Source organism: Amblyomma mixtum, chromosome 10 (assembly GCF_055824585.1).
Source record: "Amblyomma mixtum isolate Tamu chromosome 10, ASM5582458v1, whole genome shotgun sequence".
In the NCBI taxonomy this organism is placed as follows: domain Eukaryota; kingdom Metazoa; phylum Arthropoda; class Arachnida; order Ixodida; family Ixodidae; genus Amblyomma; species Amblyomma mixtum.
In genome coordinates this window covers 43,986,091-44,009,226 of record NC_143021.1, presented here as the reverse complement: position 1 = coordinate 44,009,226, position 23,136 = coordinate 43,986,091, and the positions used below count along the sequence as shown (strand labels likewise).

The window sequence follows — 23,136 nt, the reverse complement described above, 5'->3', positions numbered from 1 at the left end:
GTGAACTATGATCCTTCTGTAAGGATCGTGCCATGCTCTGCACATAACCTCTGTTGAGTTCTTTCGTCGCCCTGTGCTAGCGCTGTTCCTAGTAGGATCTGAAACCAAGAATCCAAGACACCACCCTTCTGAGTTTCATTTCTTCTCCATCGATGACTTACGTTTCACTCGTTCTTGAGGATTTCCGGAATCGTTCCCTGTGGACTATGATGCTTCTGTCAGGATCGTGCCATGCTCGGCACATAACCTCTGTTGAGTTCCTTCGTCGCCCTGTGCTAGCGCTGTTTCGAGTACGATCTCAAACCAAGAATCCAAGACACCACCCTTCTGAGTTTCATTTCTTCTCCATCGATGACTTACGTTTCACTCGTTCTTGAGGATTTCCGGAATCGTTCCCTGTGGACTATGATGCTTCTGTCAGGATCGTGCCATGCTCGGCACATAACCTCTGTTGAGTTCTTTCGTCGCCCTGCGCTAGCGTTGTTTCGAGTACGATCTGAAACCAAGAATCCAAGAAACCACCCTTCTGAGTTTCATTTCTTCTCCATCGATGACTTACGTTTCACTCGTTCTTGAGGATTTCCGGAATCGTTCTCTGTGGACTATGATGCTTCTGTCAGGATCGTGCCATGCTCGGCACATAACCTCTGTTGAGTTCTTTCGTCGCCCTGTGCTAGCGCTGTTTCGAGTACGATCTGAAACCAACAGTGCAAGACTGCACACTTCTGAGGTTCATTTCTTCTCCATCGATGGCTTCCGCTTCACTCGTTCTTGAGGATTTCCGGAATCGTTCCCTGTGGACTATGATGCTTCTGTCAGGATCGTGCCATGCTCGGCACATAACCTCTGTTGAGTTCCTTCGTCGCCCTGTGCTAGCGCTGTTTCGAGTACGATCTCAAACCAAGAATCCAAGACACCGCCCTTCTGAGTTTCATTTCTTCTCCATCGATGACTTACGTTTCACTCGTTCTTGAGGATTTCCGGAATCGTTCTCTGTGAACTATGATCCTTCTGTAAGGATCGTGCCGTGCTCTGCACATAACCTCTGTTGAGTTCTTTCGTCGCCCTGTGCTAGCGCTGTTCCTAGTACGATCTGAAACCAAGAATCCAAGAAACCACCCTTCTGAGTTTCATTTCTTCTCCATCGATGACTTACGTTTCACTCGTTCTTGAGGATTTCCGGAATCGTTCCCTGTGGACTATGATGCTTCTGTCAGGATCTTGCCATGCTCGGCACATAACCTCTGTTGAGTTCTGTCGTCGCCCTGTGCTAGCGCTCTTTCGAGTACGATCTGAAACCAAGAATCCAATGCACCACCCTTCTGAGTTTCATTTCTTCTCCATCGATGACTTACGTTTCACTCGTTCTTGAGGATTTCCGGAATCGTTCCCTGTGGACTATGATGCTTCTGTCAGGATCGTGCCATGCTCGGCACATAACCTCTGTTGAGTTCCTTCGTCGCCCTGTGCTAGCGCTGTTTCGAGTACGATCTCAAACCAAGAATCCAAGACACCACCCTTCTGAGTTTCATTTCTTCTCCATCGATGACTTACGTTTAACTCGTTCTTGAGGATTTCCGGAATCGTTCCCTGTGGACTATGATGCTTCTGTCAGGATCGTGCCATGCTCGGCACATAACCTCTGTTGAGTTCCTTCGTCGCCCTGTGCTAGCGCTGTTTCGAGTACGATCTCAAACCAAGAATCCAAGACACCACCCTTCTGAGTTTCATTTCTTCTCCATCGATGACTTACGTTTCACTCGTTCTTGAGGATTTCCGGAATCGTTCCCTGTGAACTATGATCCTTCTGTAAGGATCGTGCCATGCTCTGCACATAACCTCTGTTGAGTTCTTTCGTCGCCCTGTGCTAGCGCTGTTCCTAGTACGATCTGAAACCAAGAATCCAAGAAACCACCCTTCTGAGTTTCATTTCTTCTCCATTGATGACTTACGTTTCACTCGTTCTTGAGGATTTCCGGAATCGTTCCCTGTGGACTATGATGCTTCTGTCAGGATCGTGCCATGCTCGGCACATAACCTCTGTTGAGTTCTTTCGTCGCCCTGTGCTAGCGCTGTTTCGAGTACAATCTGAAACCAAGAATCCCAGACACCACCCTTCTGAGTTTCATTTCTTCTCCATCGATGACTTACGTTTCACTCGTTCTTGAGGATTTCCGGAATCGTTCCCTGTGAACCATGATCCTTCTGTAAGGATCGTGCCATGCTCTGCACATCACCTCTGTTGAGTTCTTTCGTCGCCCTGTGCTAGCGCTGTTCCTAGTACGATCTGAAACCAAGAATCCAAGAAACCACCCTTCTGAGTTTCATTTCTTCTCCATCGATGACTTACGTTTCACTCGTTCTTGAGGATTTCCGGAATCGTTCCCTGTGGACTATGATGGTTCTGTCAGGATCGTGCCATGCTCGGCACATAACCTCTGTTGAGTTCTTTCGTCGCCCTGTGCTAGCGCTGTTTCGAGTACGATCTGAAACCAAGAATCCAAGAAACCACCCTTCTGAGTTTCATTTCTTCTCCATCGATGACTTACGTTTCACTCGTTCTTGAGGATTTCCGGAATCGTTCCCTGTGAACTATGATCCTTCTGTAAGGATCGTGCCATGCTCTGCACATAACCTCTGTTGAGTTCTTTCGTCGCCCTGTGCTAGCGCTGTTCCTAGTACGATCTGAAACCAAGAATCCAAGACACCACCCTTCTGAGTTTCATTTCTTCTCCATCGATGACTTACGTTTCAGTCGTTCTTGAGGATTTCCGGAATCGTTCCCTGTGGACTATGATGCTTCTGTCAGGATCTTGCCATGCTCGGCACATAACCTCTGTTGAGTTCTGTCGTCGCCCTGTGCTAGCGCTCTTTCGAGTACGATCTGAAACCAAGAATCCAATGCACCACCCTTCTGAGTTTCATTTCTTCTCCATCGATGACTTACGTTTCACTCGTTCTTGAGGATTTCCGGAATCGTTCCCTGTGGACTATGATGCTTCTGTCAGGATCGTGCCATGCTCGGCACATAACCTCTGTTGAGTTCCTTCGTCGCCCTGTGCTAGCGCTGTTTCGAGTACGATCTCAAACCAAGAATCCAAGACACCACCCTTCTGAGTTTCATTTCTTCTCCATCGATGACTTACGTTTCACTCGTTCTTGAGGATTTCCGGAATCGTTCCCTGTGAACTATGATCCTTCTGTAAGGATCGTGCCATGCTCTGCACATAACCTCTGTTGAGTTCTTTCGTCGCCCTGTGCTAGCGCTGTTCCTAGTAGGATCTGAAACCAAGAATCCAAGACACCACCCTTCTGAGTTTCATTTCTTCTCCATCGATGACTTACGTTTCACTCGTTCTTGAGGATTTCCGGAATCGTTCCCTGTGGACTATGATGCTTCTGTCAGGATCGTGCCATGCTCGGCACATAACCTCTGTTGAGTTCCTTCGTCGCCCTGTGCTAGCGCTGTTTCGAGTACGATCTCAAACCAAGAATCCAAGACACCACCCTTCTGAGTTTCATTTCTTCTCCATCGATGACTTACGTTTCACTCGTTCTTGAGGATTTCCGGAATCGTTCCCTGTGGACTATGATGCTTCTGTCAGGATCGTGCCATGCTCGGCACATAACCTCTGTTGAGTTCTTTCGTCGCCCTGCGCTAGCGTTGTTTCGAGTACGATCTGAAACCAAGAATCCAAGAAACCACCCTTCTGAGTTTCATTTCTTCTCCATCGATGACTTACGTTTCACTCGTTCTTGAGGATTTCCGGAATCGTTCTCTGTGGACTATGATGCTTCTGTCAGGATCGTGCCATGCTCGGCACATAACCTCTGTTGAGTTCTTTCGTCGCCCTGTGCTAGCGCTGTTTCGAGTACGATCTGAAACCAACAGTGCAAGACTGCACACTTCTGAGGTTCATTTCTTCTCCATCGATGGCTTCCGCTTCACTCGTTCTTGAGGATTTCCGGAATCGTTCCCTGTGGACTATGATGCTTCTGTCAGGATCGTGCCATGCTCGGCACATAACCTCTGTTGAGTTCCTTCGTCGCCCTGTGCTAGCGCTGTTTCGAGTACGATCTCAAACCAAGAATCCAAGACACCGCCCTTCTGAGTTTCATTTCTTCTCCATCGATGACTTACGTTTCACTCGTTCTTGAGGATTTCCGGAATCGTTCTCTGTGAACTATGATCCTTCTGTAAGGATCGTGCCGTGCTCTGCACATAACCTCTGTTGAGTTCTTTCGTCGCCCTGTGCTAGCGCTGTTGCTAGTACGATCTGAAACCAAGAATCCAAGAAACCACCCTTCTGAGTTTCATTTCTTCTCCATCGATGACTTACGTTTCACTCGTTCTTGAGGATTTCCGGAATCGTTCCCTGTGGACTATGATGCTTCTGTCAGGATCGTGCCATGCTCGGCACATAACCTCTGTTGAGTTCTTTCGTCGCCCTGTCTAGCGCTGTTTCGAGTACAATCTGAAAACAAGAATCCCAGACACCACCCTTCTGAGTTTCATTTCTTCTCCATCGATGACTTACGTTTCACTCGTTCTTGAGGATTTCCGGAATCGTTCCCTGTGAACCATGATCCTTCTGTAAGGATCGTGCCATGCTCTGCACATCACCTCTGTTGAGTTCTTTCGTCGCCCTGTGCTAGCGCTGTTCCTAGTACGATCTGAAACCAAGAATCCAAGAAACCACCCTTCTGAGTTTCATTTCTTCTCCATCGATGACTTACGTTTCACTCGTTCTTGAGGATTTCCGGAATCGTTCCCTGTGGACTATGATGGTTCTGTCAGGATCGTGCCATGCTCGGCACATAACCTCTGTTGAGTTCTTTCGTCGCCCTGTGCTAGCGCTGTTTCGAGTACGATCTGAAACCAAGAATCCAAGAAACCACCCTTCTGAGTTTCATTTCTTCTCCATCGATGACTTACGTTTCACTCGTTCTTGAGGATTTCCGGAATCGTTCCCTGTGGACTATGATGCTTCTGTCAGGATCGTGCCGTGCTCGGCACATAACCTCTGTTGAGTTCTTTCGTCGCCCTGTGCTAGCGCTGTTTCGAGTACGATCTCAAACCAAGAATCCAAGACACCACCCTTCTGAGTTTCATTTCTTCTCCATCGATGTCTTACGTTTTACTCGTTCTTGAGGATTTCCGGAATCGTTCCCTGTGAACTATGATCCTTCTGTAAGGATCGTGCCATGCTCTGCACATAACCTCTGTTGAGTTCTTTCGTCGCCCTGTGCTAGCGCTGTTCCTAGTACGATCTGAAACCAAGAATCCAAGACACCACCCTTCTGAGTTTCATTTCTTCTCCATCGATGACTTACGTTTCACTCGTTCTTGAGGATTTCCGGAATCGTTCCCTGTGGACTATGATGCTTCTGTCAGGATCGTGCCATGCTCGGCACATAACCTCTGTTGAGTTCCTTCGTCGCCCTGTGCTAGCGCTGTTTTGAGTACGATCTCAAACCAAGAATCCAAGACACCACCCTTCTGAGTTTCATTTCTTCTCCATCGATGACTTACGTTTCACTCGTTCTTGAGGATTTCCGGAATCGTTCCCTGTGAACTATGATCCTTCTGTAAGGATCGTGCCATGCTCTGCACAAAGTTCAATAATTTTTTTAAAGATGCTGTTTCACGAAACAGCCCCCCGAAAGCTGTACATCCCAATTTAAAAGCCAATGATCACAGTGTCTTTTTAGATCCTACCAATGAAAATGAAATTTGCAGTATTTTTGCCTCCTTAAATAATAGCAGAGCTTGTGATATAGATAACATTCAAATTGCGCCGATAAAATACGTAATTGACTGCATAGCTTCTATTCTCACCCATATTTACAACCTCGCCCTATCTACTGGTCTGTTTCCGAAGTTAATGCAAGTGTCAAAAGTTATCGTTGTCTACAAAAAAGGAGATAAAAGTGATATGTCTAATTATCGACCAATCTCAATATTGCCGGCCTTTTCAAAAGGATTAGAGAGAATAATCTACAAACGAATAATAAATTTTTGCTTAAAGTTCAATCTTCTTTCCCTTTCCCAGCATGGCTTTATCCATGGGAAATCAACCGAAACAGCGTTATTAACGCAAAAAGAAATCATACTGGATGCAATTGAAAATCGAGAAATCTGCATCGGAGTTTTCATAGATTTTTCAAAGGCTTTCGACCGCCTCAATCATGTTGTTTTACTGCAGAAACTGGAATTATATGGCGTACGCGGAACACCCTTAAGCCTTATAAAGTCCTACCTTCAACATCGTCAACAGAAAGTCCAAATAGGGTCTCATCTGTCATCATCGCAAGCAGTTTGTACCGGTGTACCGCAAGGCAGCATTTTAGGGCCTCTCCTGTTCATATTATATATAAATGATATAGTTACAATACATGATAAGCCAAAATATGTCATTTACGCAGATGACACAAGTTTATTTTTTCAAGGCACCTCAATACAGCTTCTCATTCCAATTATAAATGACGCAATGAATAGATTAAAAACCTGGAGTGAAAATAATGTACTACTTTTAAATACTGAAAAAACTAAAGCCGTACTTTTTCATGCTAGGCAATCAGCAATTATTCAGAACTTCGACATAAAGCTTGGGAGCACCAACATAGAATTCAAAGACACGATTAAAACACTAGGAATACTTTTCCACAACCACATGAGCTGGAACGCTCAAGTAGATTCTGTCATCGCTCATCTGTCACGGTGTGTTGGTATTCTCGCTAAATTCCGAAACTTCCTTCCTGTTGCAATCAAGATAAAGATATATAACGCCATTTTTTTGTCACACTTAAACTACTGTTTTTTGGTGTGGGGAACTACAACAGAAACAAATATGCATAAAATTTACATGCTGCAAAAGAAAGCTGTCCGTTACATTGCCAATGTTGACTACCATGCCCCTACTGATCACTTATTTTCACACTACCAGATTATGCCAGTCCATAGCTTGTACCGATATTACTTAGCAACCAGATACAAGAAATCCCTACAGTATAATAATCGAGCCTTTCTAGACTTGACCTGCCTCACTCAAACTGTACCGGCTTATACCCTGCGCAATACAGAAAAATGGTTTATTCCTTTTTGTCGCACGAACTACGGCAATCAGATGCTACGTTACAATATGCCACACTTATTAAACAAATTACAGTCCATGAATATCGATATTTCGAAAAGCAGCTTGCGCGAAATTAAAGCTGCCTTTAAATAAGCTACAAAACGTTGTTAAGTATATTCTTTTTTTTATGATGTACAAAAAGTGTTGTATGTATAACTGTGTCTGTGTAAAAAGTTTTTGTCTCTAGCGTTTGACCATCTTCCGATGTTTGTTGCTGTATGCCATGTAAAGGGGGGTCCGGGGGTCCCTCAAGTGATCTGCGATCACTTTTTACCCGGACCTACCCACATCTATGATGTAAAATAAACAAACTTCAAAACTTCAAAACATAACCTCTGTTGAGTTCTTTCGTCGCCCTGTGCTAGCGCTGTTCCTAGTAGGATCTGAAACCAAGAATCCAAGACACCACCCTTCTGAGTTTCATTTCTTCTCCATCGATGACTTACGTTTCACTCGTTCTTGAGGATTTCCGGAATCGTTCCCTGTGGACTATGATGCTTCTGTCAGGATCGTGCCATGCTCGGCACATAACCTCTGTTGAGTTCCTTCGTCGCCCTGTGCTAGCGCTGTTTCGAGTACGATCTCAAACCAAGAATCCAAGACACCACCCTTCTGAGTTTCATTTCTTCTCCATCGATGACTTACGTTTCACTCGTTCTTGAGGATTTCCGGAATCGTTCCCTGTGGACTATGATGCTTCTGTCAGGATCGTGCCATGCTCGGCACATAACCTCTGTTGAGTTCTTTCGTCGCCCTGCGCTAGCGTTGTTTCGAGTACGATCTGAAACCAAGAATCCAAGACACCTCCCTTCCCAGACAACACCAAAGATCCGTAGGACGTCCCAAAAATGTACGCACGTCCCACATCCCTAACAGGACGTCCCTGGGACATCCGTATGAAGTCCGCACTGGGATTATCCCGGGAACAGTCGCGGCTCGAACGTTATACGGACATGACGTCCGTATAAAAGCCGCGGTGGGATCATCCCGAAAACAGTCGCAGATCGGTTGTTATAAGGAAATGTGTATATTCAGAGGGTCTGAATCGTGCAGATGGCCATACAATTCTCATGAGCGCTCGAGTGGCACGCTCCACTGTCCTTTTCCGACGTCTTTGGCTAGCGGGCTTGATACAGCTGTTTAGAACAAGTAAACAATAATCCATGCGATGTATAAGCGCAAGATGTCACAAAGTAATAAACAACCCAGTACTTATTTTTTGAAAGAGCCAAAAAACCGTTAAAAGCAGGACGAGAATAAGCAATTCCAAAAGGGCCATTAGCTGAATACAGAAACCCTAAACTTTAAAACTTCGAAATTAGGGAAGGGCGACCTAATTACTCTAACTGAACCTGGCTCAAATAGTCTAATTCCCGTTTTGTTATAGCTATCGAGGGTGAGCTTACACTCTAGCTTCTCCTCCAAGCTCACAACATAACCACCTTGACGCAAAATTGTATTCCCGCCTTCCGACCATAACAGCCACTGACGATGACAGTGACACCACAGCAACAACAACTGGCAACTTTTTCGTGCTCTTAGAGCAATGATCATGAAAATTAATAAGACACATCCTTTTTTGCAGTTATTTTTTTGTTTATTTAGGATCACAGTTTTATTTTTGTCTTAGGTGCATGTTGCTTAAAAAGGCTCTTTGCTCATTAGCTCAATGGCACCACCATCGTCATCGCACTACTGAAGGTTTGAGCACGTTTGAGGCGTGTATTAGCCAGTTTTCCGTTTTTTGGACCAAAATTTCAGGTAATTATTGACGCTCCTACTGCATGTTGGTTGCGTAACGAGTGTAATTTTTTTTTACGTATTCAGCAAGGTTCCAGCAGCGGGAAACACGGATGGCACATGCGGCAAGTGAAAGTAAGTGGCAGTCGGTAGTCCTCGCCTGGTGTGTGAGCCGTGTAGCGTGATTTCTAGCTTTTGAAGTAATTTTAGCGGCGGTATTAAAGTTCAGTGACTGATGCTGGCTCAACATGAGCAGAAGCTTACTGGGGGCCAGTATATTAATCTGGTGACAGCATAATGGCTACGGTGCCGAGGAGTACTGCTTACAGGCGTGCACGCCGAGAGGCACGTCGTGATAGCTAATAGCGTCGGCTGCTGGCGATGGTGTTGCATACGACCCTTCCTGATCCGTGTGCTGCTACAAAGTCGCAAGAGCAACTAGATCCTAGCTCGTCGCATGTTCCGTGCCTTCAACATTCGACTGAATATGCGCCTAAAGTTCCTGTTCTACTTTTGATTTGGTTTATTGGTTTGTTTGGGTTGAACGTCCTAAAGCAACATCGGGCTCAGAGGGACACCGTAGTGAAGGGCTCCGGAAATTTCGACCGGTTGGGGTTCTTTAATGGGCACTGACATCGCGCAGTACACGAGCCTCTAGAATTTCACCTCCAACGAAATTCGGCCGCCGCGGCGTGAATCGAACCCGCACCTTTCGGGACAGCAGCCGAGCGCAGTAACCACTGAGCCGGGCCGGGGCTGTTTTAATTTTGTATTCTGTTTATAACTGTTGCATGCGCATAGATTTTCTTTTATTGGTTTGTAACCTTGATATATATAGTATTGAAGAGAACTATTGCAATTTCATTTGAACTATATGTGTTGTTTGGGCCTTTTGCATCCAAAAAATGAGGTCATGCATGTTTTTACATATGAATTTTTTGCTGGCGAGGGCCAAATCTGCCCCTGTGTCATATGGACGGCTCATAATGGAGGGTATATGCATGTTTAATTGTGCCGCCTAGGGATACCTCACAACAGCATGCCAGCTGCCTTCAATATGATTAAAACTGACTATAGCAATAGAGTTCCCCACTGTTAACTTTAGAAATCCTGATTTTATTTTCTTGGTCTGATTTCGAACCTAATTCTGTTTTGATCTAGAGAAATCACATGACTGTGCAAGATGGAGACACTGCAAGAGAAAAGACATCTCACATTCTGCGAAGTATTCTAACATCTGAACTGGCTTCTAGCTACAGCTGGTATGGTGCCAAGGGAAGAACAGGCTCTGTGAGCTGAATATATGCAAAATAATGTGCAGTAAGTATTATTTGGAGGAAGCTATTTCAAATCTTAAAGGAGCACAGATATAAAATTTTAAACTCAAATAAGTGATCCGATCTGTGTCCTGGGCACAAAGGGTTTTACTATTCCAAATTCTCTGATTTCACTGATTCCACATGCCAAAAATCATTGACAGAGGAGCTGTTAGCCAATGCTGACATCTATCATCTATATATGGACTGGTTGGCAGAGTCACTAGCAAAACATAGGGTAAGTCCTAACCATGCCATCACATGATGCCATAATGGACTCCAGCACTGGCATTGACCTGACAGAGACCAAAACTACTCATATAAAACAGTTTAACTGTTCACACTGTGGACTAGATATTTAAGCTCATTTCCATGATTAATAGGCTTTTACGTCTCATTAAAAGCAGAAAAATGAACACCTCAAAACACTGTGTCTGTATCCCTTTAAGACTTCGAATATAAATAAGATCACAGAATCAATATCTACATTAAGTGCTTATAATTGAATTTGTAGCTCTTGGTAGGATTGCGTCAAGACCAGTGATATTTGCTTCGAAAAAAAATGCCAAATTTTCATTGTTTATTTTCAGATCTGCACATTCGCGCACTTCACAACTACCCACATGGATTTTTGTTGTCATCTGGTTCATTGGCTCATGGCTGCAGTGCCATGAATGTTACCACAGGTTAGAACAAGCTAGAATTACAGCTTTCATAGTGTGCATTTGCGACTGTTTTCATACTGCCTGCACAGAAGGCATGGTCCAGCTATGGAATTGGTAATAAGATGTGTAGAAATACGCCATCCTTTGTTACTCAAGCCCATGCCCTTTGCCTGCTGGTTCAAAATTAAGGAAATGCAGTAAAGTTTGGGTACAAAAATTTTTAGAGGTGAGATATATTTGTCTATAAAAAATACATAACATATACCCTCTCATTTGTATATAGGTTGCCTAACCGACCAGCAGACCTCAACTCAGGCACAGCAAACTACGCTGAAAGAAATCGAAAAGGCAGCCATGTCATGTTTTCGGCATGCAACTGAACGGGTAATGCGCAAGAAAACTGGGGAACAAAGCTGTGCTCCTGAGAAAACTGAATGGTGAGTGTGTTGCTAGTGTGCTACATTTTTTTATTGATTTTTTATCTTGGGTTGAGGATTTTTCATTCCAAACTTGATATTTTTCCTTTGACACTGTGCTGAGAGATGATTGATTTTGAGAGAGCACAGAATTCAGTAGATTATTTCAATAGATACCGTGAAAACTTCTGCATATCAGCCTGTGTAGTTAGGTAGAATCATGAAATGTATCTTTAAGTTAACTTGGGTATTCTTAGCCTGCTAAGTCCTCACGCACCTCTCTTTACTTGGCCGTCTGTTTGTGGTGGTTTTACTCCTGGAAGTATGTACATTTACTTGTGCAAGGATTAATTCCTTGCCGCAAGTACCATTTGGTGCCAACACCATGTGAAGGTGCTGCAATTTGTATATTGTGCTGCAAGTTTTTTTTTTTTCAAATGCAGTCAGTGATTGAAAAAAAAGGTGAACTGAAAGAAGTGTCTATATGTATTAGGTTTTTTTTTGTCTTCCTTCCAGCAAGGCAGCCTATTTCAGCATTGGCCCAGGTGGCAGGATTTCTGCTTTACATGTATACATGACTCTTCTTTTCGGTGACACTATAGCAGAACCGAAAAGAAGACTGCCTAGAATGAGAAGCCGAGCATTATCTTGAAAACGTGTCACTTTATTGATACCTAGCAGTTGTAGTATACTTAAGTGTCTAGAAATGCGATGCTTTGTGCTTGAACAATTTCTTTTTCTCTGACCAAGCTGGGGATTTTGTTGCCCATCTGAAATTTGCTTGTATCGAGCTATACTTGCTGTTATGGTCTCTAGTCCCACTATGCTTGTGTAAATTTGCTCCTGACTGCTACTACTAGAGTTATTTTTCACCCCCGTAGTGCTGTTCCAGCAAAAAAAAGAGGATATGTGGATTTTAATGACTTTTATTGTCTATGTAAGAGACGACCATAGTTCCGGTGGCTTGTAGCAGTCTTATAACTTGTTAATGTTAATATCATACTATATGCAGCGTCTTTTAGATTTTTTTCTTCTGGCCGTGCTAGTTGCCTTAAAGGCCATCTACTCCTTATGCACACTTATACGTGCTTTTTATTTCTAGTCCTGTGCTTGCTGAAATGTGATTCTGAATGGTTGTGCTTGTGTCAATATTTCAACCTCTGATCTGTGTGCATGTATTGCTGTTATAGCGAAAAAAAAGGCTCATTTGTGATTTAATCTTTATTGTTTTGAGTGAGACAAGTATAGTTCCTGTACCTTGTAGCAGTCAGACAACCTGTCTTATTCCACATGCAGCTTGACTGAAATGTTTATCTTCTGACCATGCTAATTGCCGTGAAGGCCACCTACTATACTTATGCACAGCTGTATGCCTGCTTTTATCTCTAGTTGCATGCTTGCTGAAATTTGATCCTGACAGATAGTGCTTATGTTATTATTTTAATTTGTAATCTGTGTAGTCGGGTTGTATTGCTGTTATAGCAAGAAAGGGTCATTTGTGTTTTAAGAACATTGATTATTCTAAATAAGACAATAGTTCCTATGCCTTATTGCAGTCACATAATTTGCCTCATTTTAGCTATGCTACGTGCAGTGTGATCGAGATTTTTTCACCTCTGCTGCGTATGCTTGTATTGTTGTTTCAGTAAAAAAAAAGTTGCATTTGTGTTTTTAGTTTGGTTTTTGGCGTTTTACATCCCAAAGCGACCCAGGCTATAAGGGATGCCATAGTGGAGGGCTCCAGATAATTTCGACTACCTGGAGTCCTCTAGCATGCACTGACATCGCACAGTACACTGGCCTCTTAACTTCTCACCTCCTTCGAAATGGGACTGCCATGGCTGGGATCAAACCCGCGTCTTTTGGGTCAGCAGCCGAGCGCCATATGACCAATGAGGCACTGAGTGGCATATTTGTGTTTTGTTGCGTTCATTATTTATGAGACAGTCATATAATATTCATGCCTTACAGTATGCCGCTACTGTTTGTTTTAATGTCATGCCCTTTGCAGTGCAATTAATATTTTTTGTTCAGACCAAGATAATCATCCCGAAGCCTGTTTAGACCTTACATGACTTATATGTATATACCTGCTGTTTTAGCCGTATAGTTATTTTGCATCTCTCTATTTTGCAACTCTGCATCTGGGGTTGGCTTGGCTACTTATTGTATTGGAATCCTACTGCTTCAAGTTTGAAAACGTGATAATGTTGGCTCATACTAACCAGACAAGCTAAACATAATTAATGAAGCCTATTACACACATTGCGAAGCAAGGTCTATGTACACACCATCCATGAACTTGCTCTTAATAACGAGAAATGCCTGAGAGGAGCTGTTAAAGCTGTGTTAGTGCTTCCTTTATGTGAGTTCTGTTTCATGTGCTGTTATTAATAAATAAAATTCAGCTGTGAATCAGCATTCGGCCTGATCATCAGCATGCCCCATATATTTGAATAAAACTATTTTAGCCAAATCTTTGTGTTTTAAATCACTGTGCAGCATAATCCAGGCCTGTGTTCTAACTTTGTGTCGTTTTTACTATAGCATCGCTCTCGGCCATATGCAATTGGCCGAAATGCCAGAAGCGGAAGCTGGTTCTGTTGCGGCTATGAGGCACTGCTTCTGCTTTTGGTATTTTGGTCAGTCATGCGTGACCAGTAGCGACACTTTTGAAAAGGACACGAGGTTATATTGGGTCCTGGCCAAGGAAAAAATAAAAATAGTAACGTCCTGTTGCAGTCCTGCGAAGGTCCCAAAAATGTACTCGTCAGACATCCGAAGGACTTCTTCCGGCGTTTCACTTCGGATGTTTTCAGGATTTTTTCGGGACATCCGCGGGATGTGCGTAAAGTCCTGCCGCGGACTTCCCAAGGACGTCCTTAGGATGTAGGTGTGTTGTCTGGGTTCTGAGTTTCATTTCTTCTCCATCGATGACTTACGTTTCACTCGTTCTTGAGGATTTCCGGAATCGTTCTCTGTGGACTATGATGCTTCTGTCAGGATCGTGCCATGCTCGGCACATAACCTCTGTTGAGTTCTTTCGTCGCCCTGTGCTAGCGCTGTTTCGAGTACGATCTGAAACCAACAGTGCAAGACTGCACACTTCTGAGGTTCATTTCTTCTCCATCGATGGCTTCCGCTTCACTCGTTCTTGAGGATTTCCGGAATCGTTCCCTGTGGACTATGATGCTTCTGTCAGGATCGTGCCATGCTCGGCACATAACCTCTGTTGAGTTCCTTCGTCGCCCTGTGCTAGCGCTGTTTCGAGTACGATCTCAAACCAAGAATCCAAGACACCGCCCTTCTGAGTTTCATTTCTTCTCCATCGATGACTTACGTTTCACTCGTTCTTGAGGATTTCCGGAATCGTTCTCTGTGAACTATGATCCTTCTGTAAGGATCGTGCCGTGCTCTGCACATAACCTCTGTTGAGTTCTTTCGTCGCCCTGTGCTAGCGCTGTTCCTAGTACGATCTGAAACCAAGAATCCAAGAAACCACCCTTCTGAGTTTCATTTCTTCTCCATCGATGACTTACGTTTCACTCGTTCTTGAGGATTTCCGGAATCGTTCCCTGTGGACTATGATGCTTCTGTCAGGATCGTGCCATGCTCGGCACATAACCTCTGTTGAGTTCTTTCGTCGCCCTGTGCTAGCGCTGTTTCGAGTACGATCTGAAACCAAGAATCCAAGACACCACCCTTCTGAGTCTCATTTCTTCTCCATCGATGACTTACGTTTCACTCGTTGTTGAGGATTTCCGGAATCGTTCCCTGTGGACTATGATGCTTCTCTCAGGATCGTGCCATGCTCTGCACATAACCTCTGTTGAGTTCTTTCGTCGCCCTGTGCTAGCGCTGTTTCGAGTACGATCTGAAACCAAGAATCCAAGACACCACCCTTCTGAGTTTCATTTCTTCTCCATCCATGACTTACGTTTCACTCGTTCTTGAGGATTTCTGGAATCGTTCCCTGTGGACTATGATGCTTCTGTCAGGATCGTGCTGTGCTCGGCACATAACCTCTGTTGAGCTCCTTCGTCGCCCTGTGCTAGCGCTGTTTCGAGTACGATCTCAAAAAAGGGCACGGCAGCTGGGCTTGCGCACAGATGGATAACCCGCTTGTCTTCCTCGTGCAGATCATTGCCAGCCTGCTGGTGATACCGTCGGGATGCCAACAACCACGTCAGCACTTCCAGTACGAACATGTTCATGTGCTATGGAACGACAACGTTTCAACGCCCCTGATCCTACGATCTGCGGATGGATTTCGTCACCTACCATCGCCAACGACTAGCGGCAGCGACAGTGTGGTCTTCAAGCCATGCTTAGCGGCGCTGCAAGCTTCCTGGGCTATAAAAGCCGTCAACGAAGGATTTCAGACCAAAGGGCACGGCAGCTGGGCTTGCGCACAGATGGATAACCCGCTTGTCTTCCTCGTGCAGATCATTGCCAGCCTGCTGGTGATACCGTCGGGATGCCAACAACCACGTCAGCACTTCCAGTACGAACATGTTCATGTGCTATGGAACGACAACGTTTCAACGCCCCTGATCCTACGATCTGCGGATGGATTTCGTCACCTACCATAGCCAACGACTAGCGGCAGCGACAGTGTGGTCTTCAAGCCATGCTTAGCGGCGCTGCAAGCTTCCTGGGCTATAAAAGCCGTCAACGAAGGATTTCAGACCAAAGGGCACGGCAGCTGGGCTTGCGCACAGATGGATAACCCGCTTGTCTTCCTCGTGCAGGTAAGAAAGCCTTTTGGGAAATGTTTTAGATCCAGCGAGCGTTGCCTTGTTGTGCTGCCGTGCCCTGCGGTACTTCTTGATACAGTGTGCGATGTGGTGCATATATTGAAATTGTTACTACTTGCGGGTGACGTTGAGACAAATCCTGGGCCTGATATGAAAGAACTTTCTCAACAGCTACGACAGATAGCCGATGACATAAAAACAATAAAAGAAGAAAGGTTAACATCGATAGACAACAAACTAGAACGCCTTACACTACTTGAAGACAAGCTTTCGTCATGTACTGAGCATGTTGCAAATCTTCAGCAGCTCGTATTGTCTCTGGAATTGAAAGTAGACGATCTCGAAAACCGCTCCAGAAGATCGAATATTATAATTTATGGCATGCCTGAAGAGGAAGAAGAAAATAGCGACTCGCTGGAGCGAGCTGTGAATCAAAAAGTTGTTAAAGAATCCTTAAAACTGGAAGAAGTTGCAATAGAACGCATTCACAGACTAGGTAGACCAGCAGAAGACAAAACAAGGCCTATAATACTGAAGCTTCTAGATTTCAGGGACAAAACGAACATTTTACGTAACTGCCACAAATTAAAGGGCACCGAGTTTACCATAAGTGAAGATTTTTCGCCTCGTGTCCGCGAAATCAGAAAAAGCTATGGAAATACGGGAAACCAAAAAGATTGCGGTGATAAAGTGTCGCTGGTTTTCGACAAACTAAAGATAAACGGTGAATTGTACTTTTGGGACAACGAAAAATGTGAAGTGTCACCAATTGCAGCTCATCGGGTTACACCTTTACTAACCGAGGCAAAAAACCAAGACACAAGTACACGGGCTCTACGCACGCGCCGTCCACAACGTCCCAAATAACTTTCGTGAACATTAATGCGCGTAGTATTATCAATAAGCTCGGTCCCTTGGAATCTTTATTATTAGGTTTAAAGCCAGAATTCATGGCTATAACAGAAACTTGGCTGACAAGAGAAATCAAAGACTTTGAAGTAATTCCCCCCAACTACTCCATAGCACGCAAGGACAGGCTGACGCGAGGCGGAGGCGTGGCATTAGTGATAAGAAAAGATATACATTTCGTTACGTTACCTGAAGTTGAGGGGGTTGAAGCAATATTTTGCAAACTCTGCTTTTCTGTTTCTTCAATTGTTGTAGGTTGCGTCTATCTTAGTCCTTGTTCTGATCCTATCATACTTCATTCATTGTATACTTATATGCAGCATCATGTTAAGGGGGCGAGACTAATACTTTTAGGGGATTTCAATCTTCCTGATATTAACTGGAATACACTGCACCATACCTCACCTTGCGCTGATGTTGTTTTTGATATAATGCTTTCTTTTAACCTCTCGCAAATTGTAACAGAACCCACACGTGTGCAAGGAACCAGCTCCAATGTTTTAGATATAGTTTTCCTGAGTAGTCACTTCTCCTGTCCAGAAACAAAGGTTGAAATTTTAGATGGCCTGTCTGATCACAAACTTGTAATGTGTTCTGTCCCGCATCATCATAGTGCCCCTTGTTTTCCATCTACAATAACGTACCCAGACTACAACCGAGCTGACGACACTACCATACTTGATACTTTATCACATGAACTAACACCGTTTCAGCAACTCTCAGATGACATTAATACTGACATAGAAACATTGTGGCAGGGATTCAAAAACGTTGTGTCATATTGCGTTACTAATTATGTGCCTACCAAGACTAAGAGAATACGCAAACGTAATCCATGGATAACTAGAACCGTAATTCATGCCAAGCGAAAAGTTCGACGGCTGAAAAAAGTGCAGAAACGCCATCCATCACCAAAAAGAATTGAAAAAATAAACTCGGCCATCACTGATTTAAAAACCAAAATAAAAACAGCTAAAACATTTTACTTTACTAATACGCTGACTCGTTTCTTAAAAGATGCTCCCCAAAAGTTCTGGCGTCACCTGAACCCTAAATCACGAAAAGATAACCAAGCTTCTCCAGAGGAAAACAGAAATATTGCAACCACGCTGAATAACTACTTTACTTCTATTTTCACTACAGACAACGGAATTAAGCCTCGTATTAGTTTTTGCTCAGGAAATAATTTAGAACCCCTTACTGTAACAGAAGCAGGAGTGTTAAACCTCTTATTAAACTTGGACACAAAGAAAGGATCAGGACCTGATGGAATCTCTAATATTTTCTTGCGTAGATATGCCGAATGGGTAGCAAAATATTTAGTAATACTTTTTAACAAGTCATTGTCATCGCACACCATTCCTAAAGAATGGAAACTAGCTAAAGTGACACCTATACACAAAACAGGAAGCATATCAGATCCCTCAAATTTCAGACCAATTTCACTAACAAGCACTGTATGCAAGTTACTAGAGCACATTATCTTAAAGCACATAACAACCTACTTAGAGGAAAATCAAATTTTAACACCTTTTCAGCACGGCTTTCGGAAAGGAGTTTCTACAGTCACACAACTAATCGAACTTACACATGACATATCCTTCGCTATTGATCAGCAGAAACAAATCGATCTCATTTTCTTAGACTTTTCGAAAGCTTTCGACCGCGTTTCACATTCCAAACTTATGAAACTTAATGCAACCCTTGGAGCTGGCCCTATAGTAGATTGGATCGTTGATTATTTGACTGACCGTACTCAATTCGTCGAAAGTAACAATGTCAAGTCCGAAACAACTAATGTTACATCCGGCGTGCCACAAGGTAGTGTTCTTGGCCCAGTATTATTTTTAATTTTTATAAACGACTTACCTACTAGTATTTCTCACAATATTAAACTTTTTGCTGATGACTGTGTACTTTACCAGGAAATTAACTGCGTCAATGACCATATAGCTTTAAATAACGCTTTAACAGCAGTGACCAAGTGGTGTGAAGAATGGCAGATGACTATTAATGTTAAAAAATCAGTTGCTTTATCCGTAACCAGAAAGATACACAAATAAATTTTCAGTACACATTAAACAATATTCCTCTTGATTCGGTGTCCGAATATAAATATTTGGGCATAACACTAACCTCTGACCTCAGATGGGATTCTCATGTTAACAATGTCACATCAACCGCCTTAAAACAGTTATTTTTCATTAATAGACGCCTCAAACTAGCACCATCAGAAACAAAGCTTCTTGCATATAACACATATGTCAGACCAATTCTAGAGTATGCTAATGTTGTTTGGTTTCCTTTCACTAACAAGCTCACGAAACAAATAGAAGCAGTGCAGAGGAAGGCGGTCAGATGTATATTTAATAGACACAGGTTGACAGACTCACCAACAGAACTAATCAAACACGCAGGACTACTAACCCTTCACAACAGAGCAAAACTAGCGCGCCTTAAAACCATGTACCAACTCGTACACAATCAATTAAAAGTCGCCACTTCAAGATACATATCACAATCACAAACGCGACAAACACGTAACAAACACATACACACTCTAAACGAGTTTTCATTCCGTACTGACACTTTCAAATATTCATACTTCCCTCGTGCTATACGCGAATGGAACACCTTGAACACATCCATTGTTAGTAGTCCATCATTGAATTCCTTTAGCACACGTGTGGAAAATCAACTACTTATATCTTAGTATTTATTGAGTTCATATATGTCATTACCAAGTTATTCCTTCCGTTTGTGTTTTCACTTGTGGTATTATTGTCCGCCAAAATCTTGTCACATGCTCCTCACTCTGGTTTATTTGTTATTCGTATCTTCTAATGTATAATCTCGTGTTATATTTTTTATGTACATTGATTAATTACCATTGCTATTTTTTTGTGTGCCTCTGTACTTTGAATGCCCTCCCTGTTACGATCCCTGATGGGATTGACAGTATCGAATAAATAAATAAAAATAAAACCAAGAATCCAAGACACCACCCTTCTGAGTTTCATTTCTTCTCCATCGATGACTTACGTTTCACTCGTTCTTGAGGATTTCCGGAATCGTTCCCTGCGAACTATGATCCTTCTGTAAGGATCGTGCCATGCTCTGCACATAACCTCTGTTGAGTTCTTTCGTCGCCCTGTGCTAGCGCTGTTCCTAGTACGATCTGAAACCAAGAATCCAAGACACCACCCTTCTGAGTTTCATTTCTTCTCCATCGATGACTTACGTTTCACTCGTTCTTGAGGATTTCCGGAATCGTTCCCTGTGGACTATGATGCTTCTGTCAGGATCGTGCCATGCTCGGCACATAACCTCTGTTGAGTTCTGTCGTCGCCCTGTGCTAGCGCTGTTTCGAGTACGATCTGAAACCAAGAATCCAAGACACCACCCTTCTGAGTTTCATTTCTTCTCCATCGATGACTTACGTTTCACTCGTTCTTGAGGATTTCCGGAATCGTTCCCTGTGGACTATGATGCTTCTGTCAGGATCGTGCCATGCTCGGCACATAACCTCTGTTGAGTTCTTTCGTCGCCCTGTGCTAGCGCTGTTTCGAGTACGATCTGAAACCAAGAATCCAAGACACCACCCTTCTGAGTTTCATTTCTTCTCCATCGATGACTTACGTTTCACTCGTTCTTGAGGATTTCCGGAATCGTTCTCTGTGGACTATGATGCTTCTGTCAGGATCGTGCCATGCTCGGCACATAACCTCTGTTGAGTTCTTTCGTCGTCCTGTGCTAGCGCTGTTTCGAGTACGATCTGAAACCAACAGTGCAAGACTGCACACTTCTGAGGTTCATTTCTTCTCCATCGATGCTTCCGCTTCACTCGTTCTTGAGGATTTCCGGAATCGTTCCCTGTGGACTATGATGCTTCTGTCAGGATCGTGCCATGCTCGGCACATAACCTCTGTTGAGTTCCTTCGTCGCCCTGTGCTAGCGCTGTTTCGAGTACGATCTCAAACCAAGAATCCAAGACACCACCCTTCTGAGTTTCATTTCTTCTCCATCGATGACTTACGTTTCACTCGTTCTTGAGGATTTCCGGAATCGTTCCCTGTGAACTATGATCCTTCTGTAAGGATCGTGCCATGCTCTGCACATAACCTCTGTTGAGTTCTTTCGTCGCCCTGTGCTAGCGCTGTTTCGAGTACAATCTGAAACCAAGAATCCAAGACACCACCCTTCTGAGTTTCATTTCTTCTCCATCGATGACTTACGTTTCACTCGTTCTTGAGGATTTCCGGAATCGTTCCCTGTGGACTATGATGCTTCTGTCAGGATCGTGCCATGCTCTGCACATCACCTCTGTTGAGTTCTTTCGTCGCCCTGTGCTAGCGCTGTTCCTAGTACGATCTGAAACCAAGAATCCAAGACACCACTCTTCTGAGTTTCATTTCTTCTCCATCGATGAGTTACGTTTCAGTCGTTCTTGAGGATTTCCGTGATCGTTCCCTGTGGACTATGATGCTTCTGTCAGGATCGTGCCATGCTCGGCACATACTCTGTTGAGTTCTTTCGTCGCCCTGTGCTAGCGCTGTTTCGAGTACGATCTGAAACCAACAGCGCAAGACTGCACACTTCTGAGGTTCATTTCTTCTCCATCGATGGCTTCCGCTTCACTCGTTCTTGAGGATTTCCGGAATCGTTCCCTGTGGACTATGATGCTTCTGTCAGGATCGTGCCATGCTCGGCACATAACCTCTGTTGACTTCTTTCGTCGCCCTGTGCTAGCGCTGTTCCGAGTACGATCTGAAACCAACAGTGCAAGACTCCACACTTCTGAGGTTCATTTCTTCTCCATCGATGACTTACGTTTCACTCGTTCTTGAGGATTTCCGGAATCGTTCCCTGTGAACCATGATCCTTCTGTAAGGATCGTGCCATGCTCTGCACATAACCTCTGTTGAGGTCTTTCGTCGCCCTGTGCTAGCGCTGTTCCTAGTACGATCTGAAACCAAGAATCCAAGAAACCACCCTTCTGAGTTTCATTTCTTCTCCATCGATGACTTACGTTTCACTCGTTCTTGAGGATTTCCGGAATCGTTCCCTGTGGACTATGATGGTTCTGTCAGGATCGTGCCATGCTCGGCACATAACCTCTGTTGAGTTCTTTCGTCGCCCTGTGCTAGCGCTGTTTCGAGTACGATCTGAAACCAAGAATCCAAGACACCACCCTTCTGAGTTTCATTTCTTCTCCATCGATGACTTACGTTTCACTCGTTCTTGAGGATTTCCGGAATCGTTCCCTGTGGACTATGATGCTTCTGTCAGGATCGTGCCTCTCGGCACATAACCTCTGTTGAGTTCTTTCGTCGCCCTGTGCTAGCGCTGTTCCGAGTACGATCTGAAACCAACAGTGCAAGACTCCACACTTCTGAGGTTCATTTCTTCTCCATCGATGACTTACGTTTCACTCGTTCTTGAGGATTTCCGGAATCGTTCCCTGTGAACCATGATCCTTCTGTAAGGATCGTGCCATGCTCTGCACATAACCTCTATTGAGCTCTTTCGTCGCCCTGTGCTAGCGCTGTTCCTAGTACGATCTGAAACCAAGAATCCAAGAAACCACCCTTCTGAGTTTCATTTCTTCTCCATCGATGACTTACGTTTCACTCGTTCTTGAGGATTTCCGGAATCGTTCCCTGTGGACTATGATGGTTCTGTCAGGATCGTGCCATGCTCGGCACATAACCTCTGTTGAGTTCTTTCGTCGCCCTGTGCTAGCGCTGTTTCGAGTACGATCTGAAACCAAGAATCCAAGAAACCACCCTTCTGAGTTTCATTTCTTCTCCATCGATGACTTACGTTTCACTCGTTCTTGAGGATTTCCGGAATCGTTCCCTGTGGACTATGAAGCTTCTGTCAGGATCGTGCCATGCTCGGCACATAACCTCTGTTGAGTTCTTTCTTCGCCCTGTGCTAGCGCTGTTTCGAGTACGATCTCAAACCAAGAATCCAAGACACCACCCTTCTGAGTTTCATTTCTTCTCCATCGATGACTTACGTTTCACTCGTTCTTGAGGATTTCCGGAATCGTTCCTTTGAACTATGATCCTTCTGTAAGGATCGTGCCATGCTCTGCACATAACCTCTGTTGAGTTCTTTCGTCGCCCTGTGCTAGCGCTGTTCCTAGTACGATCTGAAACCAAGAATCCAAGACACCACCCTTCTGAGTTTCA

At 44.0% G+C, this 23,136-nt stretch overlaps 1 protein-coding gene and 2 long non-coding RNA genes across 3 annotated transcripts; all 3 read left to right on the top strand.

The window, feature by feature from the left end:
• The first annotated feature begins 8,657 nt into the window (after positions 1–8,657).
• LOC149325674 (uncharacterized) lies at positions 8,658–10,192 on the top strand. Its single transcript, XR_016286484.1, has 3 exons — positions 8,658–8,897; positions 8,964–9,011; positions 10,038–10,192. It is a non-coding gene; the product is annotated as an uncharacterized LOC149325674 (long non-coding RNA).
• Positions 10,193–10,196: 4 nt separating this feature from the next.
• Positions 10,197–12,947, top strand: LOC149325673 (uncharacterized). The gene is made up of 2 exons (XR_016286485.1): positions 10,197–10,878; positions 11,141–12,947. It is a non-coding gene; the product is annotated as an uncharacterized LOC149325673 (long non-coding RNA).
• Positions 12,948–15,885: 2,938 nt separating this feature from the next.
• On the top strand, positions 15,886–17,082 carry LOC149325672 (uncharacterized). Its single transcript, XM_089563589.1, has one exon. It carries the CDS (start codon positions 15,995–15,997, stop codon positions 16,895–16,897), a length of 903 nt encoding a protein of 300 aa, XP_089419715.1. The 5' UTR covers positions 15,886–15,994; the 3' UTR covers positions 16,898–17,082.
• The last annotated feature ends 6,054 nt before the right edge of the window (positions 17,083–23,136 follow it).

Coding starts and splice junctions, on each gene's coding strand:
- LOC149325672 (XM_089563589.1), top strand. CDS start 15,995: ATGGATAACCCGCTTGTCTTCCTCGTGCAGGTAAGAAAGCCTTTTGGG.